At 42.9% G+C, this 23,694-nt stretch overlaps 3 protein-coding genes across 4 annotated transcripts in view; 1 reads left to right on the top strand and 2 right to left on the bottom strand.

Annotated features, from left to right (window-relative positions):
- Positions 1-523: 523 nt before the first annotated feature.
- Positions 524-23,694, top strand: part of LOC115201213 (neurotrypsin) — a 30,897-nt gene continuing 7,726 nt past the window's right edge. Inside the window, exons 1-3 of the mRNA XM_029764644.1 lie at positions 524-828; positions 12,701-12,743; positions 22,511-22,753. Coding sequence (XP_029620504.1) covers positions 757-828; positions 12,701-12,743; positions 22,511-22,753 — 358 coding nt within the window. The 5' untranslated portion in view covers positions 524-756. The remainder of the gene's footprint in view (positions 829-12,700; positions 12,744-22,510; positions 22,754-23,694) is intronic.
- LOC115201215 (E3 ubiquitin-protein ligase TRIM39) lies at positions 13,618-21,066 on the bottom strand. Its single transcript, XM_029764647.1, has 4 exons — positions 21,055-21,066; positions 19,671-19,673; positions 16,294-17,130; positions 13,618-15,665 (listed from the first exon to the last, which is right to left on the bottom strand). The coding sequence occupies exon 4, from the start codon at positions 15,661-15,663 to the stop codon at positions 14,011-14,013; it is 1,653 nt and encodes a 550-aa protein (XP_029620507.1). The 5' UTR covers positions 15,664-15,665; positions 16,294-17,130; positions 19,671-19,673; positions 21,055-21,066; the 3' UTR covers positions 13,618-14,010.
- Positions 17,132-19,322, bottom strand: LOC115201214 (E3 ubiquitin-protein ligase TRIM39-like). Of its 2 annotated transcripts, none has more exons than XM_029764645.1 (2): positions 19,203-19,322; positions 17,132-19,007 (listed from the first exon to the last, which is right to left on the bottom strand). In XM_029764645.1, exon 2 carries the CDS (start codon positions 19,003-19,005, stop codon positions 17,365-17,367), a length of 1,641 nt encoding a protein of 546 aa, XP_029620505.1. In that variant the 5' UTR covers positions 19,006-19,007; positions 19,203-19,322; the 3' UTR covers positions 17,132-17,364. The 2 variants fall into 2 exon arrangements, with proteins under 2 accessions (XP_029620505.1, XP_029620506.1); XM_029764646.1 differs by having other exon boundaries at positions 19,219-19,313.

Below are 23,694 nucleotides of genomic sequence, written 5' to 3'. Positions count from 1 at the left end.
GCGGCTGCTTGGCCATGGAAACCCATTTCATGAAGGTCCTCATTCAAACAGTTCTTCTGCTGAAGTTGCTTCCAGAGGCAGTTTGGAACTCGGTAGTGTGTTGCAACTGAGAACAGACAATGTTTACGCGCTATGAGCTTCAGCACTTTGCGATCCCGTTCTGTGAGCTTATGTGGCCTACCACTTCACAACTGAGCCGTTGTTGCTCCGAGATGTTTTCACTTCACAATAACAACACTTACAGTTGACCAGGGCAGCTCTAGCAGGGCAGAAATTTGAACTGACTTGTTGAAAAGGTGGCATCCTATGATAGTGCCACGTTGAAAGTCACTGAGCTCTTCTACTGCCAATGTATGTCTATGGATATTGCATGGCTGTGGGCTCGATTTTATACACTTGTCAGCAACGGTTGTGGCTGAAAGCTGAATCCACTCATTTGAAGAGGTGTCCACATACTTTTGTATATATAGTGTAGATCCCAACCTAAAGCGGTTTTCCTTCCCTCAAGGCGCAGGGGTGGTGATATGTGTTTGTTTCTGTTCAGTAGAAGAGATGTGTGTGTTCTTCCATCACATCGAGGGAGATAGAGAGCGCGCGAGCAAGAGGGAGAGAGAGAGAGCGAATGAGCCAGAGACAGAGCTCTCTTGGCATCCTCTGTCGAGTCCGTGCGCGGCAGAGAATAGCGGTCTTATGGGACAGAGATGGTAGAGGTGTGTCGTTTCTTTATCAGCCTATGACACTGACACAGCGGCCAGGATGGATCTAACCACCCGGAAAATGATGCTTCTGATCGGTCTCAGCTGCCTCTGGCTCCAAGTGCTTTCAGAGGTAAGCTACTATGATCACTTGCTGTATGTGTTTAGTGGCTATAATTGCGTTCATTTTCAAGGTGCTCCCTATTTTCTCACCATTTCATGGCCAGCATGCAGCCTATGTTTACTCTTGCGGTTATCTTGGGCCGGGTCGAACTTACAAAACTGATTTAATCTAAATGAAATGAACCTGGAGAAATAGCTTACGTTAAATAAAGCAACAATGCTCCTTTTTCTTTTCAAGGTGCGCCCCATTTTTTCTCCACCGACATAACGGTCATTATAGGCTAGGTGCTACACACTAAAAACAAATGGTTCTATATAGGGCCAAGTAAAGGTCCTTTGCTTATAACCATAGCAAAACCCTTTTGCTTCTATATGGAACCTTTTTTGAAGGTTCTATAAAGCTCTGGAAAAGCTGGGTGTCTAATTGAGAACTTCTGACTTAGTCAACCATTCTCAATCGGTCCAAAATATTCTAATGAGTCACCACCCCTACATGTTAATTATCACCAAAAGGGTAAAGAACCCCTTTTGAACTGCAAATAACCATTGAAGGGCTTAAAGGGCTGTTTGGGTCAGTATGGTTCCATATATAACCATCGCCGTTCCCAAAGAACCCTTGAGGAACCCTCATTTTTTACTGTGTAGCCTACATGTTATCATGGTTGGAATCACAGACCTCACTATAATGGACCATCGTATACGTTGAGTTGCGTTTTTTTATGATTTTTTTTATTTCAACAATACTTTATTTTAGCCTATAGCTCGGCTGCGTCAAGGAGTAGAGACTAATTGTGCTGGACAAAGCAGTTTGAATATAGGTACATGCATTCCTTATTGGCGCACGCACACGCACACACACACGCACGCGCGCACACACACACACACACACACACACACACACACACACACACACACAGGTTCCCTCATAACGGGCTATCACAGGAACCAGCCCCTGCTTTTTCGCCCCGGTGATGAACGGTAACACCACGCACTATTGCCCTTTGTCGCAGCAATTCAATCAACCTCCCTCAGCCTTCCAACAGCGCATCTACATAATTTGCATCTACAATATGTATGATGTTGGGTTGTGGCCTGTCTATATTATAACCATAAAGCCTTAATGAGACGCAATGTAGCCCTATTGCCAATAGGATAGGCTTAAGTGTTGGGCCATATTCGAGGTTATCCTTTCATGCAGATCATTCAGAGTGGGTATTATATTACTGTCGCACGGATCTCTTAACGTGCATCTTTTAGATAAGGAGATTGGATGGAAATGGGGGGAGTGATGTGAGGTGGATTGTTGTTAGAATACACACTAAAAGGGTTATTTGGGAAGGGTGGGTGATGGTTCTGACTATTTGAGCCCCACAATGGTTCTTTGCCGTTAAGAAAAGTGTTTGCTCTTTTAGCGATAATTAAAATGTATGGGGCGGTGGCTCATTAGAATATTTTGGGGCGTGGTTTGCTCGCAGCTCTTTTTGTGCAACCGTTGAGTGCGTCTCATTACAATTGATATCGTGTTGAGTTACGCGAATTTACGTTGAATAAGACTATGGTCAGTGACAGTTTCATGTATTGCCTTGTGTCAACTAAGAACAGTTGACTGAATCAGTGGTTTTCAAGTCTCTCCTCAGGGACCCACAGCTGTTGTACAGTTAGCACATCTAACTCAATTTGTCAATTAAAACAATAATAACCCTTTAGGAATTATAACAATGTAATATGGTTTACCAGGATTAAAAGAAATGATGGTTCTTCAAAAGGATTCAAAAATAAACTTTGAGATTAACAAAAATTCTTTAGAGAATAATTCTCCATAGAGATTATATAATGAACCATCAAAAGGGTTGTAACCATAGCAAACCTTTTTTGGGGTGCTATATATAACATTTTATTAATGGTTATTTATAGAATCTTAGGAAAGGGTTCTTTATAGCACCATAAATCCTATAGTCCACAGGCTGTCATTGTATACGAATTTGTTCTTAATTGACTTACCTGGATAAATAACGGTAAACAAATATTCCATTTAGAACCTAATGAGCTTGGTTCTTTATAGACCTTCAAAAAAAGGTTATACATAAAGCACCTGCTTAGCAAAGCATTTTAGCTAACCCTTCTCCTAACTTTTTACCTTTATTTAACTAGGCAAGTCAGTTAGGAACAAATTCTTATTTACAATGACGGCATAGGAACAATGGGCTAACTGCAGAACAACAGATTTTTACCTTGTCAGCTCGGGGATTCAGTTGCTAGGCTAACACACTAACCACTAGGCTACCTGCCACCTCAGGTAGCCTAATTCTCCTAACCTGTGATGTTAATGCTGCTAACCTGCCACGAAAAGTCACTTTAGTAGCTGTATACCATAGTCAAAACCTGTGTGGTGTGTATAGGCCATGGCTGGTTGTGAGAGGGTCAGGGTCATGGGGGGAAGCCATGTTTCATCCAGACCAGGGACATTAGAAGTAGATCACATCAGAGGCCAGATCAGCTGTGTAAACCATATGTTACAAGACACTGATTATTTGTCAATATTGTAGATTGCAATTCTCTCTAATCATCAATGCTGAGGAATTATAAACCCCTTTGGTTCCTCAAACCCTATGAGGCGTATATCAATTAAATGGTCCATCAATCAATCAGTGAATTCATCTATTTTAACGTTTCATTTTTTTCAGAATAAATCAGAAGGTTTGTATTGTATTATTTATGAAACCATGTAGATACGTGAGTGTTGAGTGTGGTGTTCATGTAACAGAGGTGGTTTGGTGAAATGTGAATCAAGTGAACACGTCCATGTGAAGAGAAACCTTGCCCTGAGACCTGAAGACTGGGCTTGGCTGACAGTCTTGTGGTGCATATCTCTGTGTGTGTCTGTACCGGTTCTGTGTGACCCCGTCTCTGTGTGCATGTGCAGTCACCTGTGCTATGCAGATTGAAGGCTACCAGTATGTTCCAATACCAACACAATTTTACCGTTTAGAATGCATGCTCAATATACTGATTCATTCAAAGTGGTGTGCTAGTGTGGATATTGGAACAGATCGAGATGTGCTGCGGTAACATCTGAGTGCTTCTATGTCAGTATGATAACCGTGACATTGATATGAGTGGAGATATCAGCATGTTAGATTTTCATCAGAGACTCCTGTTCACTGTGTAATATGATTAACCAGAGCAATGCCAAAGGACCCATAACTGACTTTGGGGAAATGCTGTGCGAAATGACTAAAAGCTCAATGTAAATCTGTGTGTGTCAGAGGCAAAGCAACGGCAGACCCTGCCAGATTGAATACTGGCCCGCCCAATCAGGCTGGCTTAAAATCTATAAAAAATATTGTCTCCTGACTAATTAGAAATGTTGAAAAATGAGGTAGAAGGTTCCTGGGATCTAATTGGTTATATCACAATCATATGGTAGCCCTAGGGTGACCACATTTAAAATACCCAAACGCGGGACAACAGGATGATTTTGCGGGACATTCACGGGACAGTGTAGCCTACATGAGTCTAACTGGTGTAGTGCTAATTTCTAAGGGGCTGGAGTGCAATACACATTTAAATTATGTTTGTTGTACCGATAGATGTAGCCTATTGCATATCATTATAGAATATGCATAAAATGCATCCTCCAATTGCAACGTCTGCCTATGCCCACACAGAACTATATTTTTAATACCCTCAAACACCAAGTTAGGCATACCTAATTTCAAAATAGGCCATGGCATCATCACTGTCAATCATGAATGATAATTCTTCATATTCAAACCATATATCCTGAGCCTGCTTTTATTGTAGCTGGGGATTTTAACAAAGCAAATTTGAGAATTTGAGCTCAAGGATTATCAATAACAACAGGATGTACCTAAGCTCAATTTCAAGTCTCATGGCTTGGTTTTTGCACTGACATGCACTGTCAACTGTGGGACTGTCACGTCCTGACCAGTAAAAGGGGTTGTTTGTTATTGTAGTGTGGTCAGGGCGTGGCAGAGGATGTTTGTTTTGTGTGTTTCGGGGTTTTTGATGTATGTTCTATATTTTGTTTTTCTATGTGTTTATCTGGTTTTTCTATTTCTATGTTGGGGTTTTGGAACGACCTCCAATTAGAGGCAGCTGGTTGTCGTTGTCTCTAATTGGAGGCCATATTTAAGTGGGTTAATTTTCTCTTGTGTTTGTGGGTGGTTGTTTCCGTGTATAGTCTGAGCACCTTACAGGACTGTTTTTCGTCGTTTGTTTTGTGTAAGTGTATTTTTGGTTTTTCCTTCTAATAAAAAGAAGATGTTCACTCTACCTGCTGTAGTTTGGTCCGCTCCCTACAACGACGCTTATGACAGGGACCCTATATAGACAGGTGTGTGCCTTTTTAAATAATGTCCAATCAATTGAATTTACCACAGGTGGACTCCAATCAAGTTGTAGAAACAGCTCAAGGATTATCAATGAAAACAGGATGTACCAGAGCTCAATTTCAAGTCTCATAGCAAAGGGTCTGAATACTTACATCTTTCTGTTTGGAGGAGAAAGGGGGAGGCTTGCAAGCCGAAGAACACCATCCCAACCGTGAAGCACAGAGGTGGCAGCATAATGTTGTGGGGGTGCTTTGCTGCAAGAGGGACTGGGGTACTTCACAAAATAGGTGGCATCATGAGGGAGGACAAACATGTGGATATATTGAAGCAACATCTCAAGAGATCAGTCAGGAAGTTAAAGCTTGGTTGCAAATGGGTCTTCCAAATGGGCAATGACCCCAAGCATACTTCCAAAGTTGTGTCAAAATGGCTTAAGGACAACAGAGTCAAGATATTGGAGTGGCCATCACAAAGCCCTGACCTCAATCCTATAGAAAATATGTAGGCAGAACTGAAAAAGTGTGTGCGAGCAAGGAGGCCTACAAACCTTACTCAGTTACAACAGCTCTGTTAGGAGGAATGGGCCAAAATTCATCCAATTTATTGTGGGAAGCTTGGGGAAGGCTAACTGAAATGTTTGACCCAAGTTAAACAATTTAAAGGCAATACTAATTGAGTGAATGTAAACTTCTGACCCACTGGGAATGTGATGAAATAAATAAATGCTGAAATAAATCATTCTCTCTACTATTGTTTTGACATTTCAAATTCTTCAAATAGTGGTGATCCTAACTGACCTAAGACAGGGAATTTTTACTAAGATTAAACGTCAGGAATTGTGAAAAACTGAGTTTAAATGTATTTGGCTAAGGTGTATGTAAACTTCCGACTTCAACTGTATATAAATAAGGTATTTCAGTGTATTTTTGTTGTTGTTTTTTCCCCAAAAATAATGACCTTGTCATTATGTGTTATTGTGTGTAGATTGATGAGGGGAAAAATCATTTAATCCATTTTAGAATAAGGCTGTAATGTAACAAAATGTAGAAAAAAGTCAAGGGGTCTGAATTCTTTCAGAATGTACCGTAATTTCCGGACTATTAAGCGCACCTGAATATAAGCCGCACCCACTGAATTAAAAACAAATTATTATTTTGAACATAAATAAGCCGCACATGTCTATAAGCCGCAGGTGCCTACCGGTACATTGAAACAAATGAACTTTACACAGGCTTTAACGAAACACGGCTTGTAACAAAAATAAATAGGCTTTAACGAAACACGGCTTGTAACAAAAATAAATAGGCTTTAACGAAACACGGCTTGTAACAAAAAATAAAAAATTAGCAGTAAGCTTTAGTTGTCTTTTTGCACTGAGTCAATTCCTCAAGCTGCTGTTTCCAACGTCTTATCATCGACTCATTAAGACCAAGCTCCCGTGCAGCAGCTCTATTTCCTTTTCCAACAGCCAGATCAATCGCCTTCAACTTGAAAGCTGCATCATATGCATTTCTCCGTGTCTTTGCCATGATGAGGGTGACAAAATGACTACCGTAATCAGAATGATGGGAAGTTTGAGAGCGCTCGATTTAATCTAAACAGTAAACAAAAAAGTTGTTTGACCGTAACCCGTTCGGCAATTTCATTGGTCTAATGAAAGCTTCATGCCGCCAAAAAACTGAGCACGTCACAGAATGTGTTTTTTTGGAGAAAACAAATTGAAATTGGAAAAATCCATATATTAGCCGCGTCATTGTTTAAGTCGCGACGTTCAAAGCCTGGGAAAAAAGTTGCGGCTTATAGTCCGGAATTTACGGTACTGTATATTTAGTTCATTTATCAGCTGCTCTCATCACACCGTAGTACCATTACACTTCTGATACCAATGCAGGGTGAAAGGGGGCCACAAAAAAGGGGAAACGCTATCAAAAAATGGTATAGATTTTTTTTTCTTCTTTTTGATAATACAAATTACAGTTCTCGAAAGTTTCTTATTACAAAATAGTGTAGTTCATCCCAGTGTTATAGAAATTACAGTAATTTAAATATAAATTTAAAATGCATGTAACAGAAATACTGCCCATATCTGGCAGCAGCGGCCTGTCTGCCAGGGTCTAGGACTTTTGCACTGAAATAATCACTTCAGGCCCCATGTGATCACTATCATAACTCTGTTCTGGATGCTGAATTAACCGTGTTCATTCAGAAACTGCACCGGAAAGGAATTCCCATCCCTTATTGAGGTTTTGGACAGCTGCAGCCCTGACATTTTCCCTAACATCAATAGACTACTAATAAGGGCCATCATTGCCCTTCTTATGACTTCATGTAGTGTTGAGAGACTCTTCTCCACTACAAACCAGATCAAAACATCCATCAGATCTTGCATGCTGACTGCACATCTCAACAATCTAGCACTGTTGTACTTTGAAAGGGAACACAGTGACTCTTTGGACTACGATGAAATAATCTCCATCTTTATTACCAAACCTACACACTACAACATGTGGTTTCCTCAAGGGAAGGGTGATGGTTCTATGTGGAACCATACTGATCATAAGAACCCTTTGAGCCCTTCAATGGTTCTTTGCTGTTCAAAAAAGGGTTCTTTCCTCTTATAATGATAGTTAACTACACTGGACTTTCTACAAACTGGAAACAACATAACCTGAGGCCGCATTTGTTTTAGCTGGGGACTTTAATGAAGCAAATTTGAGGAAAACGCTACCAAAGTTCTATCAACACATTGCCTGTACTACTCGCGCTTCAAAAACTCTTGAACATTATTACTCTCCCTTCCGGGATTGCTGCAAGGCCCTCCCCCGCCCTCCCTTTGGCAAATCAGATCAGGACTCCATTCTGCTCCTCCCTTCCTATAGGCAGAAACTCAAACAGGAAGTACCCGTGCTAAGGTCTATTTAACGCTGGACTGACCAATCGGAATCCATGCTTTTGTTTTGATTACACGGAATGGGATATGTTCCGGGTTGCCTCTGAGAATAACATTGATGTATACACTGACACAGTGACTGAGTTCATCAGGAAGTGTATAGGGGATGTTATTCCCACTGTGACTATTAAAACCTACCCAAACCAAAAAACGTGGATAGATGGCAGCATTCGCGCAAAACTTGAAAGCGCAAACCACCACATTTAACCACGGCAAGGTGTCTGGGAATATGGTTGAATACAAACACTGCTGTTATGCCCTCCGTAAGGCAATCAAACAGGCAAAAATCGTCAGTACAGAGACAAAGTGGAGTCACAATTCAACGGCCCAGACATGAGACGTATGTGCCAGGGACTCCAGACAATCACGGATTACAAAGGGAAAACTAGCTACGTCGCGGACACCGCCGCCTTGCTTCTGGACAAGCTAAATACCTTCTTCGCCCGCTTTGAAGATAACATAGTGGCCCGCTCCCGAGGACTGTGGGCTCTCGTTCTCCGTGGCCGATGTGAGTAAGACATTTAAGCTTGTTAATTAACCCTCGCAAGGATACCGGCCCAGACGACATCCCTAGCCGCGTCCTCAGAGCATGCACAGACCAGCTGGCTGGAGTGTTTACTGACATATTCAATCTCTCCTTATCCCAGTCTGCTGTCCCCACTTGCTTCCCGATGTCCACCATTGTTCCTGTACCAAAGAAAGCAAAGGTAACTTCTGTCATCATGAAGTGCTTTGAGAGGTTAGTTAAAGATCATATCACCTCCACTTTACCTGACACTGTAGACCCATTACAGTTTGCATACCGCCCCAATAGAGCCACAGAATATGCAATCGCGATCACACTGCACACTGCCCTATGCCATCTGGACGAGAGGAATACCTATGTACGAATGCTGTTCATTGACTTCGCTCAGCCTTCAACACCATAGTACCCTCCAATCTCATCATTAAGTTTGGGGCCCTGGGTCTGAACCCCGCCCTGTGCAACTGGGTTCTGGACTTCCTGACGGGCCGCCCCAAGGTGCTGAAGGTAGGAAACAACACCTCTACTACGCTGATCCTCAACACAGGGGCCCCACAAGGGTGTGTGCTCGGACCCATCGTGTACTCCCTGTTCACCCATGACTGCATGGCCATGCACCTTTCCAACTCAATCATCAAGTTTGCAGACAACACAACAGTAGTAGGCCTGATTACCAACAATGACGAGATAGCCTACAGGGAGGAGGTGAGGTCCCTGGCGTAGTGGTGCCAGGAAAATAATCTCAACGTCAGCAAAATGAAAGAGCTGATCGTGGACTTCAGGAGACAGCAGAGGGAGCACGCCCCCATCCACATCAACAGGACCGCAGTGGAGAAGGTGAAAAGCTTAAAGTTCCTTGGCATACACATCACGGAAAATCTGAAATTGTCCCCCCACACAGATAGTGTTGTAAAGAAGGCGCAAAAATGCCTCTTCAACCTCAGGAAGCTTAAGAAATTCAGCTTGGCCCCTAAGATCCTCACAAACTCTTACAGATGCACCATTGAGAGCATCCTGTTGGGCTGTATCACCTCCTGGTTTGGCAACTGCACTGCCCGCAACCGCAGGGTTCTCCAGAGGGTGGTGCGGTCTGCCCAACACATCACCGGGGGCACACTGCCTGCCCTCCAGGACACCTACAGCACCCGATGTCACATGAAGGCCAAAAAGATAATCAAGGGCATCAACCACCCGTGCCACGGCATGTTCCCCCTACTATCATCCAGAAGGCAAGGTCAGGTTCATCAAGGTGCATCAAAGCTGGGGCCGAGAGACTGAAAAACAGCTTCTATCTCAAGGCCATCAGACTGTTAAATAGCAATCACTAGCCGGCCTCCACCCAGTACCCTGCCCTGAACTTAGTCACTGTCACTAGCCGGCTATCACCCGGTCACTCAACCCTGCACCTTAAAGGCTGCTGCCCTATGTACATACTGTAGACATGGAATCACTGATCACTTTAAAAATGTTAACATACTGTTTTACTAATTTCATATGTATATAATGTATTCTACTGTATTGTAGTTAATGCCACTCCGACATTGCTCATCCTAATATTTATATATTTCTTAATTCCATTCTTTTACTTTTAGATTGTATGAATTGTTGTGAATTGTTAGATACTACTGCACTGTTGGAGCTAGGAACACAAGCATTTAGCTACACCCACAATAACATCTGCTAAGTAAGTGTATGCAACCAATAAAATTGGGTTTGATTTGATTAAAATGTAGGGGTGGTGGCTAATTAGAATTTTTGTGGGCATGGTTTGTAGTCTGCTCTTTTTGTGCAACTGTGAGTGAGTACCATCCCAGTTGATCTAATCTGCTGTGTTATGATATTACATGTTATATATGACAATGGCTGGTGATGGTGCCTTGTGACAGACTCATGTATGGCCTCATGACAATTGAGAACAGTTGATTAAGTCAGTAGTTCTTAGTTCTCTCCTTGGGGACCCTTAGTGATGGGGAAATTAAGCTTCCTGAAACATTGAGGTTTTCCAGCCAATTGTGTCGAAAATAGGTTAATTACGCAAAGCTTTGAGCGACACAGTGTACACTAGTGGCACATGCTGGTGTTATAGATGATGTCCCACACCCCATAGCACATGTGTGCAGTGTAGCCTTTTTGTCTTCTACCAAACCAATACCAAACCAATCAGGTGGTTGTTTGACAAAACGAAGCTTCGGACGTCATTGATCACGTGCTTCTGATAAAGTGATACAGGTATCGGCACACTGCTTTGAAGTAGCAATCTCGACACATGCCTCGGAGCTCCAGCATCAAACATGACATCACTAGGGACCCCCACCCATTCCAGAGCAACTTGTTAATAAACACAATTATAAAATCTATGGAATTTTAACAATATAATATGGCTATTAAACCAGAACAACAGAACCAGTATGGTTTTACAAAAACCTATGATATTGAGAAAGGTTCTTTATAGAACCATTCTCCATACAGGTTATATTAAGAACCATAGAAAACGGTTCTATATTGCCCCAAAAAGGGTTGTAACCATAGCGGAACCCTTTTTTTGGGTCTATATAGAACCTTTTTTTAATGGTTCTTTATAGAACCTTAGGAAAGGATTCTTTATAGCACCATTCAGGTTTCATTTAGAACCTTATGAGCATGGTTCTTTATAGAATAAAAAAAACGGTTCCATATACTGTATCACCAAAAAGGGTTCTGCTATGGTTAGAAGCCAATTAACCCTTTTTTGGGATTTGGGACTAGAATTAATCATTTGTTTTTAGTGTGTATGCGTCTATGCCTTGTGCTGTAAAACATGAAAAACACAAGAAAGATAAGCCTGAGTACTGTTTATTTATGATTTAGCCTAGTGTTTTCATGCCCAACTTGGTAGTCCAGGCCTATATGTGTTTGATTCAAAGTGAGCTACAATGGAAGTCGAGGTGAAGAGGGTGGAACATTTATAGATGTTATCTGAGTCCTCTTTTATTCAGTATCTGCAGAAACAGGGGCCTCCCGAGTCTCGCAACAGTCTAAGGCACTGCATCACAGTGCTTGAGGTGTCACTACAGACGCGGGTTCGATCGTGACCGGGTGTCCTATAGGGTGGCGCACAATTGGCCCAGCGTCGTCCGGTTTAGAGGAGGGTTTGGCCGGGGGGGGGGGGGGGGGGGGGCTTTACTTGGCTCATCGCGCTCTAGCGACTTCTTGTGGCGGGCCGGGCGCATGCAGGCTGATTTCGGTCGTCAGTTGAACGGTGTTTCCTCCGACACATTGGTGCGGCTGGCTTCCGGGTTAAGCTGCAGGTATTAAAAAAATGTGGTTTGGCGGGTAATGTTTCGAAGGATGCATGACTCGACCTTCGCCTCTCCCGAGCCCATTGGGGAGCAATGAGACAAGATCGTAATTGGATTGCAATTGGATATCACAAAATTGGGGAGAAAAATAACATCTCCCCAATTTTGTGATATCCAATTGCAATCCATATATATATATAGTATCAGCAGAAACAGTCAGAGAATTTCCTCCATTTCCTTCTCTCCTCTCGACTCTGACCTGGTTTCTGTGACTCTAAGAGACTGCACTACACAGCATTCTGTCAGATATAATCTGAAACTGTCTAAAACTCGGTTCTTCAGTACCAGAGGAGGCTGGTGGAAGGAGCTATAGGAGGATGGGCTCATTGTATCAGCTGGAATGGAATAAATGGAACGGTATAAAAAAAACATCAAACACATGGAACATATGGTTCAATTTATTCCATTACAGCAATTACAATGAGGCGGTACTCCTAAAGCTCCTCACACCAGCCTCCACTGTTCAGTACCCAGGTCTCTGTGTTCTGCTTGTGTGACTGTAATGTTTGTCTATGTGACTGGTAGGGATTTCACCTGCATCGTCAGCACGCCACAAGACAAGCCCACTGAGCTAAAGCCTGTAACAGGCTTCGGGTCTTAGGCAAGGTCATGGGGGTCTATATAGAATTGATTTGTTCTGTAACAGATATGATGTGAAACATTGACAGTAGGTTGTGTTATCTGAAACTATGTCTGATGTGTTCCTCTTCTCTCAGGTGGTAGCTGATGACAGTTATTTAAACGAGGTGCAAAACACAGGTAGGCTAACAGTCACCTCTCTCCTCTTCTTCCTGTTCCCTCATCCATTTCCTTGTGTTCTATAAAATGTCCCATCCTTTCTTCCCCCACTCATATTCTCTCCATTCCTACTCTCACTCCTCATGTTCTTATAACCTATTTCCCCCTCCTCCTATATCCCCCATCTCTATTCGCTCTCTCTCTCTCTCTCTCACTCTCGCTGTGTGGCTGGTGGTTGTGATCTGGGTGGGGTTCTCTCTCTCTCTCACTAGCAAAGACCAGCCGATTCATAATTTCTGGCCTCAATCCAAGTGCTCAATATCCACAGAAGCACACACACACAAGAGCCCAAATCTCTAGTGCTGGTGATTAATTGAGGTCTTTGAATGCTGCCACATCAAGGAAAAGAAACCCCGCCCCAACATCTGGCCAATCAGACAGCAGACTGGGGATGGGAAGGTTCTGGGTGAAATGTGGCCGAGGTTTCGTCTTAGATTAATATGATAATCTGTAAGGCCCTCCTTGGCTTTGTTAGCGTACAGTACATCAGTGTGCTTTATTATTGTGTAGCTGATGTTGTAGGTATGAGTGCGTCTCGTGTTTGTATGCACTGCCGTCATGTGTGTGAGCACAGACACATACCCACCCCCACATGGCTCAGCTCTGTACGTGTGAACCGTGTCAAATACTCATTGTGGCGGGGAAATGGATTATGGGAGCTGAGAGAATGAGTGTTCCCGTGGTGATGGTTCCCATAGCGATGGAGGAGAGTGGTTGTCGTAGCAACACAGAGTGTTGGTTGCCCTAGCAATCAGTGTGTGACTAGGACGTATTGAGTTAATTTGGGTTTAGGTCAAATCTTTTGAGATCTGGATTTCCTTCAAAACAGCACATATTCCCAAATCATACGTAAGTTTATTCTAAAATGTATTTCACACATGGTCTCATCACACTTGATAGAAAAAAGGAAAAATGATCAAATAACCAAAATGATCAAGTTAAAACACATCATAAACATCTGATGTAAAAGATAAGGTGAAAGTAAATTACAACTCTACTGTACTTTCAGTATGTAACAAACACTTAGACACACCTCACACCACTACGATTTAACACACCATTACATGCAACAACATCATATTATATCAAAGACATTACTCCCATCAACACATTTTACAATTCCATTCATGTAAACAAACCATCATTAGGTTATACTGTCACATCTCTGACTGACAGCATTATGAATACATATGGCACTATAAGCTCTGTGACCTTATTGGATCACTATTTATTCTGTGTGATTGACAGTAGAGATGACCAATGGGGCAGTGTTTTTACCACCAGCATTACCACCCGAGTTGAAGTATGTATAGAGCTTCTCGGTGAAGTTGCAGCTAGTGAAAGAGTGGATGTGAGATCTGGCCTTTACATCATAAAAGGAGACTAGACCCTCCTCATAATCCACAAACACCCCCACTTTTTGGGGTGTCGGGGACTTGCCGGAGTAGAAGGGCAGGTAGAAGAGGTTATCGTACATGTTTGCACAATACCAATGCTGGTGGTACACACTCTTCAGACCCAGAGTCCAGAATCCATTCTCAGGGGTCAGTGGAAGCCAGCCCTTCCTGTTGGTGGACTTTCTAGCCACCCCTAACCTCCACCAAGTCTTCCCCTCTACCTGCACCTCATAATAGAATCTCCCAGAGGAGAATTCATTCTTTCCCAGGATAGAGGGATTATAATCAAACCTCTCTGGGTTGTTAGGAAGTTCCTTTAGTACGCCTCCCAGTGTCACTTGTTTTCTGTCCTCAGACACGTTGAGGTATGGAAATGCTGTATCCGGGTCCAGAGTCACATCCACTGCGTACTGCTGCATCCTCTTCAGCTTGATGTCAGGCAACTTCTCTATCTCATTATGAAGTGTCTCTTCTAGTTGAGACACAACTCTCCTCACATTCTTCACATGTAGGTAGTAGTGAACACTGATCTCAGACCAGTCCTTGGTGAATGTGGGGGTGCACAGGGATGGGGAACTCTGGAGGAGGTGGAGGTGGTCCTTAGTGCGTGAGAGCTGCTTCAGCTCAGTGCGTCTTCTCTTAAGCTCGGTAATTTCTTGCTCCAGCTCGTTAATCAGACCTTTAGCCCGCCTGTCTTCGGCTTTCTGCTTCTCCTCAATCTCCACAATGAGCTCAGCCTGGCTTCTCTCAATGGAACGCACCAGAGCATTGAAGACCTCCACACTGTCTGCTCTCTCTTTCTCTGCAACTCTCTTGCTGAGCTCTACTGAGTCTTTGATCTCCCTAACCTTCTGCCAGCGGTCATGGATCATCTGCCGCATTTGTGCTATGGAGTTCCGCAGTTGAGCCTTCTTCTTTCCAAACTCTTCTTCTAAAGGGACGGTGTGGTGAGTCTTGTGGTCTGTCTCAGTGCAGAACTGACACACACACGTTTGGTCAGTCCTACAGAACAGCTCCAAGAGTCTGTCATGCTTCTTACAAATCATGACTTCCAGGTTTTCCACAGGGTCTATCAGCTTGTGTCTTTTCAGGCCTGCAACTCTCTGATGAGGCTGCAAGTGAATCTCACAGTAAGAGGTAAGACACTCCAGGCAGGACTTCAGGGCTTTGAGTGTTCTCCCAGTGCAGACCTCACAGGCCACTTCTCCAGGCTCGGCAGGGGACAAATCTCTGTCTCTGTCACTCATTCTTTTGAAATGATCTGCAACATTTCTCAGTGTTGTGTTGGTCTTTAACTCTGGTCTTTTGTAGAACGTATGCTTACACAGTGGACACCGGCACCGGGCAGTGGTGTTCCAATATCTGCTGATACAGGCCTTGCAGAAGTTGTGTCCACATGGAATGGAGACTGGCTGAGTCAACACATCCAGACAAATAGAGCACTGGAACTGATCTTCAGACAGGAAACTGCTGGAGGATGCCATTTCTGCAACACAAAGAGCAAGAGCAACCATATAATTATGTACTGGAAGGAGTACAATCACAATTCAGTCTCCTTTTATCCAGACAAGGAAGAGTTTAAAAAGATAATGGATTCAGAAAGAATATACTTTACACTAACCAACAGTATATAATATAATACCGATAAATGAATCAGTCAGATTTACACATTTCCATCAGATATTCCGGTTTAAAGAAGTGACCCAGTAGTGATTTATAAACTGTATACTGTAGTGGATGTTTGTCAGAACTGTTCTGTTCTCCTGTTTATAAACTGTGTTTTGTGGTTGTTTACGAAATGGTTGTCATACTCTGTTGCTGATCGATATGTAATGTTACTGTTGTGACTATCTGTATTTGTGTGTCTTTTCCTGAGACATGTACAAAAAAGTGACTTCTGTGGTCAATGAAATATAATTCTAGAAAAATGTAATAAACGGATATAATAAACCATCTTCATAAAATTACTTTAATATTGTCGACAGAGATCATGGCTTTTAGCCAAGGGCGTAGCAGGTGAATACAGCTGAGAAAAACAGGAAGCACAGCAATTCTGGTAGAAATAAGCCATACCTATTCAGGTAAAACCTCCCTCCAACTCGATCAGTACTTACTTGAGTTTGCTTGTGCCTTCTATTTCTCTATGAATGGTGGACTCTGTGCAGGCTGCAGCTGTGTTGCTATCTTCGCGAAGAGCAGGAACGTGTTTGTTACCGTGTGCAGTTTCCTGCTCTCAGTTTAACTCTGACTTCAGCAAAGTGTCATCTCTTAACTCCTCCCTGCATATCCTGCTCTTACATCAGATATAGTAGGGAAGACGTGTCATTAGTTTTAATCGTCCATAGTTATTTGCTTGAAAGTATACTGAAAAACAAAAACAGGTTCAGAAAATGCTCATTAACTCGTGGAGTAAAATGGAATGGGGGATGAAGAGAAAGAAGGAGAGGGAAGTGTAATGAGATGAGCAGAAGGAAAAGAGGGTGTGTGCAGTAGGAGGAAGTATAGCACAGTAGTTTGTTTTATACAGGCCTCTACTATCGGCTGTGATATTCCCCAGAGATGATAGGTCAGTTTTATACAGGCCTCAACTATCGGCTGTGATATTCCCCAGAGATGATAGGTCAGTTTTATACAGGCCTCTACTATCGGCTGTGATATTCCCCAGAGATGATAGGTCAGTTTTATACAGGCCTCTACTATCGGCTGTGATATTCCCCAGAGATGACAGGTCAGTTTTATACAGGCCTCTACTATCGGCTGTGATATTCCCCAGAGATGACAGGTCAGTTTTATACAGGCCTCTACTATCGGCTGTGATATTCCCCAGAGATGATAGGTCAGTTTTATACAGGCCTCTACTATCGGCTGTGATATTCCCCAGAGATGATAGGTCAGTTTTATACAGGCCTCTACTATCGGCTGTGATATTCCCCAGAGATGATAGGTCAGTTCTGGCATTTAGTGGATTTATTGAGTCTTTTAAGGTTGTCTGGCAGTAAGCCAATAAAAAAACAACAACAATGATTCGGTACACCCAATATTCCAACACAGTACACCCCCATTATCTTACACAGCACATACAAAACCAGCACTATAATACATTGGATTATTTACTCATCATTGCATGCTAAAATTATATCTACAAACTAATTGCACATAAAATGTGCTAAATTACGACATTTTATTCAGTCTGTGTGATTGACAGGACAGATGACCAATGGGGCTGAGTTTGGACCCTCAGAATTATTACAAGGGTTGAAATACGGATAGAGTTTCTCAGTGAAGGTGTTGCCAGTGAAAGAGTAGATATGAGACCTGGCCTCCACATTATAGAAGGAGATCTGACCCCCCTCATAATCCACAAACACCCCCACCTTCTGGAGCTTCTCTCTCAGGGAAATGGGGACACGAGTATTGTCGCAGGCCTGATACTTATTTTTACCTCTCATATACACAGTCCACCGTCCATCCTCAGGGCTCTCAGTTGTAGATTCTTTTCTCATGATCGACTCTTTGGCCACTCCAAGAATCCACTCAATCTTCCCCTTTACCTGCACCTCATAGTAGAATCCCCCTGAGGAGAAGCCCTCCTTTCCCAGGACAGAGTATAAACAATCAAACCTCTTTGGGTGGTCAGTGAGAACCTGTGGTCTTTGTTCATATCTCACTTGTTTCCCGTCCTCAGACAGGATGAGACAGCGATGTGCTGTATCAGGGTCTAGAGCCACATCCACTGCACACCTCTGCATCCTCATCAGCTCAGCATCACACAACTTCTCCATCTCTTTGATAACTGTCTCCTCCAGCTGAGACAAAGTTCTCCTCATGATCCCTACACACAGTGCACTGTGAACACTGATCTCAGACCAGTCCTTGGTGTTGGTGGGGGGGCTCAGGGATAGGGAGCTTTGGAGGAGGTGGAGGTGATCCTCAGTGTGTGAGAGCTGCTTCAGCTCAGTGCGTCTCCTCTTTAGCTCAGTGATTTCCTGCTCCAGCTCTTTAATGAGCCTGTCAGCCCGCATCTCTGCTGCTTTCTGCTTCTCCTCAACCAATTCAATGACCTCAGCCTGTCTTCTCTCAATGGAGCACACCAGATTAGTGAAGATCTGCACGCTGTCCGCTATCTCTCTCTCTGTGTCTCTCTTCCTAAACTCTACTAAGTGTTTGATCTTCTGAACCTTCTGCAGTCGCTCCTGGATCATCTGCTGCACTTGTGCATCCGTCTTCCCAAGCTGAGCCTTCCTCTCGCCACACTCTTCCTCTAGAGGGATGATGTGGTGAGTCTTGTGGTCTGTCTCAGTACAGAACTGACACACGCATGTCTGGTCGGTCCTACAGAACAGCTCCAGGAGTCTGTCGTGCTTCCTACACATCCTGTCTTCCAGGTTCTCCACAGGGTTGATCAGCTTGTGTCTCTTCATGCCTGCAACTCTCTGATGAGGCTGCAGGTGCATTTCACAGAAAGAGGTCAGACACTCCAGGCAGGACTTCAGGGCCTTGAGCTTTGTCCCAGTGCAGACGTCACAGGCCACTTCTCCAGACTCTGTAAGACTTTGGTTTGGGCTGATGGGAGCTTCCACTTGAACTGACCTCCTGAACTGAACAGCCATCTCAGAAATGAAGGTATTGACGAGAAGCTCAGGTCTCGTGAAGAACTTATGCTTACACACTGGACACTGGCACATGTCAGTGGAATCCCAGTATCTGCTGATACAGACTTTGCAGAAGTTGTGTCCACATGGAGTGGAAACTGGGTCAGTGAACATATCCAGACATACAGAGCACTGGAACTGATCTTCAGACAGGAAACTTCTAGGGGACGCCATTTCTGGAACACAACAACAGAACAAACACATCAAAAGACGTGCTAGAATGTGTCAGCATTTAGACCGGAAACTTTATACTTGTGTCTTTTTTCTCACTCTCAAAGTGACCTTGGTGTCTTCAGTTGAGTTTCCACTCTCACTCATAAGGTTTTGCTATCTCCCTATTAAGCATCTTCTCCATCTCTCTCTCTACTCACCAGTGTTTGTTATTACATTTTATTTCTCTACGAAAGGTAGACTGTCAGCTGCAGTGTTATTTTTGTGAGTTGCAGGAGAAAGTTTGTTTCTGTGTGCAGATACCAGCTCTATATTTAACTTTCACTTCAGCAAAGTGACATCATTTAACTCCACCCCTGCTCTGCTCTTTGCAAATATGTGCCCTTAAAGGGACAGAGTTGATATTTGACATGCCTGTCTAAAGTCTCTTCTGATGTTTTTCCTCACATCATTTTGTCAGATTCTCAGAAACAGAAGTTGAAAACCGGCCTGAACATGTTCAGTACTCTGTTTATAGAATGTAAAAAAATGAAATGAAACACACCATTTAATCCTCTCTTTATTTTCACTCCAAGGTTCTCACCACCTCCTGCTTTTGCAATGCCTCCATGCTGTCTTTCTCTCCCAACACAAAAAATACTACGGTTTACTGTAGAATACTACAGTACTTACTATAGAATGCTGTAGTAAACTGCAGTATACTATACTACACACTGTAGTATCCCTCGATCAGGTGTAGTACTTAGCATGGAATGATGTAGTATACTGTAGAATACTATAGTAAATACTACAGAAATGTCCGCAATAACACTACAGTCCGCATAAACACAATATATTATGAAATGTTTGATGCTAGTGATGTTATGTTTGATCCCGGAGCTCCGAGGCATGCGTCGAAATCGCTAAGCAGTGTACTTCAAAGCAGTGTGCCGATGCCTGTATCACTTTATCAGAAGCACTTGATCGATGACGTCCGAAGCTTTCTTTTGTCAAAGAAACACCTGATTGGTTTGGTATTTCCCAAACTCGGTCCTCGGGACCCCAAGGGGAGCACATTTTGGTTTTTGCCCTATTACTACACAGCTGATTCAAATGATCAAAGCTTGATGATTAGTTGATTATTTTAATCAGCTGTGTAGTTCTATGGCAAAAACCAAAATGTGCTCCCCTTGGGGTCCCGAGGACCGAGTTTGGGAAACAGTGCTCTATGGTGTGTGGGACGTCATCTAATATAATAATTTGGCTGCTATAAATTCTTGTACGAAGCCTTGAGTGATGAAACTATTTACAACACAATTGTCTGGAAAGCCTCAATGCTTCAGGAAGCTTCATTTCCCCATCACTATTTCATACCGGAACGCCGAGGAATGTGTCAAAATCGCTAAGTAGTTTACTTCAAAGCAGTGTGTCCCATGTGATCAATGACATCCAAAGCTTTTTTTCGTCGAACAACCACCTGATTGGTTTGGTAGAAGACAGAAAGGCTACCCTGCACAGGCGCTACAGTGTGTGGGACGTCATCTATAATCATTTGGCTGATCTAAATTCTTTTGACAAGCAGGTGCCACTAGTGCACACTGTGTTGATCAAAGCCTCGAGCAATGAACGTATTTCCAAACACAACTGGCTGGAAAGCCTCAATGCTTCAAGAAGCTTTGTTTCCCCATCACTAGTAAATACTACAGTACTTAATTTGCATATACCCTGCCCATTCCCCTCCCCAATAATCCCAATTTGTGCCACACATGTGAAAAACCTACATAACCTTAAGGTTATAGAAAATAACAGATGTGTGAACTCTCTATTTAGCTCTACCTACAGGTAATGGAAAATGTGCTATTATAGTTTTTCTCCAGTAGGTTTTTTCAAGGAGAAAGTCCCAAACTTCCATGTCAAAGATAATAAATCACTTTAGTAATTACTACAGTAATGTCCCCAAAAACACTATAGCAAATATTACAGTATACTACAGTCTACCAAAACACTACAGTAAATATTACAGTATACTACAGTTTGCAAAAACACTACAGTAAATACTACAGTATAGCATACTACAGGCCGCAAAAACAATACAGCAATTACTATAGTATATACTTCTCTTTATAACTACAGTATTTATGCTATAGTAAACTGTAGAGAAAACACTACAGTGAATACTATAGTATTCCGACCGTAGTATACACTACAATATTTTTTCATGTGGGTCCCTCTCCTTTTTTCTCTCTTCCTCTTCCAGATTAGAACGAGGTATGATGGGTAAAGGCTACAGCCTCTGGAAAGAGAGAGAGAGTGTGTGTGTGTGCGTGCGCATGTGTGTGTGTGTGTGTGTGCGCGTGCATGGCATGATTAGATGATGTTCAAGGACAGCCAAGCTGTGTGTGAGAGATAACACTGGTCCTGGCTATTGCAGCTCCTCTCTCTGTCCTAGCTATTAATCACAGGGTGTGTGTGTGTGTTAAGTGTGTGCGAGTGTTTGGGTGCGTGCATGTATGTGTGTTTGTGTCTGGCAGAGTGTGTGTTGCTCAGTTACTATAGAGTCTGATCCTGCTACTCAATGGAACGTCTGATACATCTCTCTCTCTCTCTCTCTCTCTCTCTCTCTCCTCTCTCTCTCTCTCTCTCTCTCTCTCTCTCTCTCTCTCTCTCTCTCTCCTCTCTCTCTCTCCTCTCTCTCTCTCTCTCTCTCTCTCTCTCTCTCTCTCTCTCTCTCTCTCTCTCTCTCTCTCTCTCTCTCTCTCTCTCTCTCTCTCTCTCTCTCTCTCTCTCTCTCTCTCTCTCCTCTAATACTGCTCTAATTACTGCCTGGGAGATTATTGTTGTGGGGGGTGGCAGCATAATTTTTGTGTCAGCAGCAGTTTTATTTAGCCTTTGTTGTTTATGCCTCTTCCACTAATTCCCCCTCTACAGTACAGTGTACACTCCTTAGGGACCCTCAGACTATAGTGTAAATTCCTTAAGGACACTCTGCTGTGTGTCGTCCTTCATTTTGAGTAAGAATGGGAGTGGGAGGTGAAGGGATTTTAACATGGATCAGTTGAGTAACTGTATTACAGAGGTCCCCTGCTGTGTCATCAGAGAGTGCATATTAATACGTCTTGTAACTGTCTGTAAATGAATATAGGAGAAGCAAGGCGATTTTCCATTTTGAATAAGGACATCTTCCTCTCTCTCTTCATCTCCTCCTCTCTCCCTCTCTCTCCAGGTCCACAGCCCTGCTATGAAGGGTTTACAGCTCTACTGTAACATTGTCCCTTTTCTCACCTTCCACAACTGTCTTTCTCTATCTCTCCTCCAAGCTCCTTGCTCCTGTTCCAAGGGTTTTTCAAAGCTGGGTTACTAACATTATCCTCTCTCTCTCTTCTATTCTCTTCTCTCTCTCTCTCTCTCTCTCTCTCTCTCTCTCTCTCTCTCTCTCTCTCTCTCTCTCTCTCTCTCTCTCTCTCTCTCTCTCTCTCTCTTTATCTCTCTATCTCTCTATCTATCTATCTATCTATCTATCTCTCTACAGTCCCTCTCTCCTGTTCGGAGGGTTTTACAGAGCTGGGTTACTATAACGGCTCTGTGTCTCAGACGGACTCTGGCGCTCTCTGCCTGCGGTGGACAGAGTTTCCAGACTACGTGCTGCAGTACCCTGGCCGAGGCCTTGGGGAGCACAGCTACTGCCGTAACCCTGACAGAGAGTCCAACCCCTGGTGCTTCTTCAGACAGACCTCTGGGGCCATCGGCTGGTCCTACTGCGACTGCCACCAGGGTAGGTCCACAGCACATTTGTGAAATAGGCATATTAAATAAATGCAGTATGTTGTGTGTATATACAGTACCAGTCAAAAGTTTGGACACACCTATTCATTCCAGGGTTTTTCTTTATTTTTACTATTTTACTATTCTCTACATTGTCAAAACTATGAAATTACACATATGGAATCATGTAGTAACCAAAAAAAGTGTTAAACAAATCAAAATATATATATATATATATATTTTTAGATTCTTCAAAGTATCCACCCTTTGCCTTGATGACAGCTTTGCATAGTTTTGATGTCTTCATTATTGTTCTACAATGTAGAAAATAATACAAATAAAGAAAAACCCTGGAATGAGTAGGTGTGTCCAAACTTTTGACTGGTATTGGCTGAGTTGGCTGGGTGTCCTTTGGGTGGTGGACCATTCTTAATACACACGGGAAACTGTTGAGCATGAAAAACCCAGCAGCGTTGCAGTTCTTGACACACTCAAACCAGTGTGCCTGGCACTTACTACGATACCCTGTTCAAAGGGGATTTAAACCTTTAGTCTTGCCCATTCACCCTCTGCATGGCACACATACACAATCCATGTCTCAACTGTCTAACCTAAATTGTTTAACCTGTCTCCTCCCCTTCATCTACATGGATTGAAGTGGATTTAATGTGATATCAATAAGGGATCATAGCATTCACCTGGGCAGTCTATGTCATGGAAAGAGCAGGGGTTCCTAATGTTTTGTACACTCAGTGTATATATATTGTGCATTCGGAAAGTATTCAGACCCCTTCACTTGTTCCACGTTTTGTTACGTTACAGCGTTATTCTAAAATGGAATAAATTACATTTTTCCTCATCAATTTACACACAATACCACATAATGACAAAACAAAAACAGGATTATGTCAAGGCACAGATCTGGGGTAGGGTACCAAAACATTTCTGCAG

The sequence above is a fragment of the Salmo trutta genome, chromosome 10, assembly GCF_901001165.1.
Source record: "Salmo trutta chromosome 10, fSalTru1.1, whole genome shotgun sequence".
NCBI classification, from domain to species: Eukaryota; Metazoa; Chordata; class Actinopteri; order Salmoniformes; family Salmonidae; genus Salmo; species Salmo trutta.
The sequence above is the reverse complement of the archived record's forward strand: the minus strand, read 5'-3'. Positions and strand labels throughout refer to the sequence as shown.

Bases quoted from the DNA above. Each gene is read 5' to 3' on its own strand.
- LOC115201215 (XM_029764647.1), bottom strand. From the start codon at position 15,663: ATGGCATCCTCCAGCAGTTTCCTGTCTGAAGATCAGTTCCAGTGCTCT.
- LOC115201214 (XM_029764645.1), bottom strand. From the start codon at position 19,005: ATGGCGTCCCCTAGAAGTTTCCTGTCTGAAGATCAGTTCCAGTGCTCT.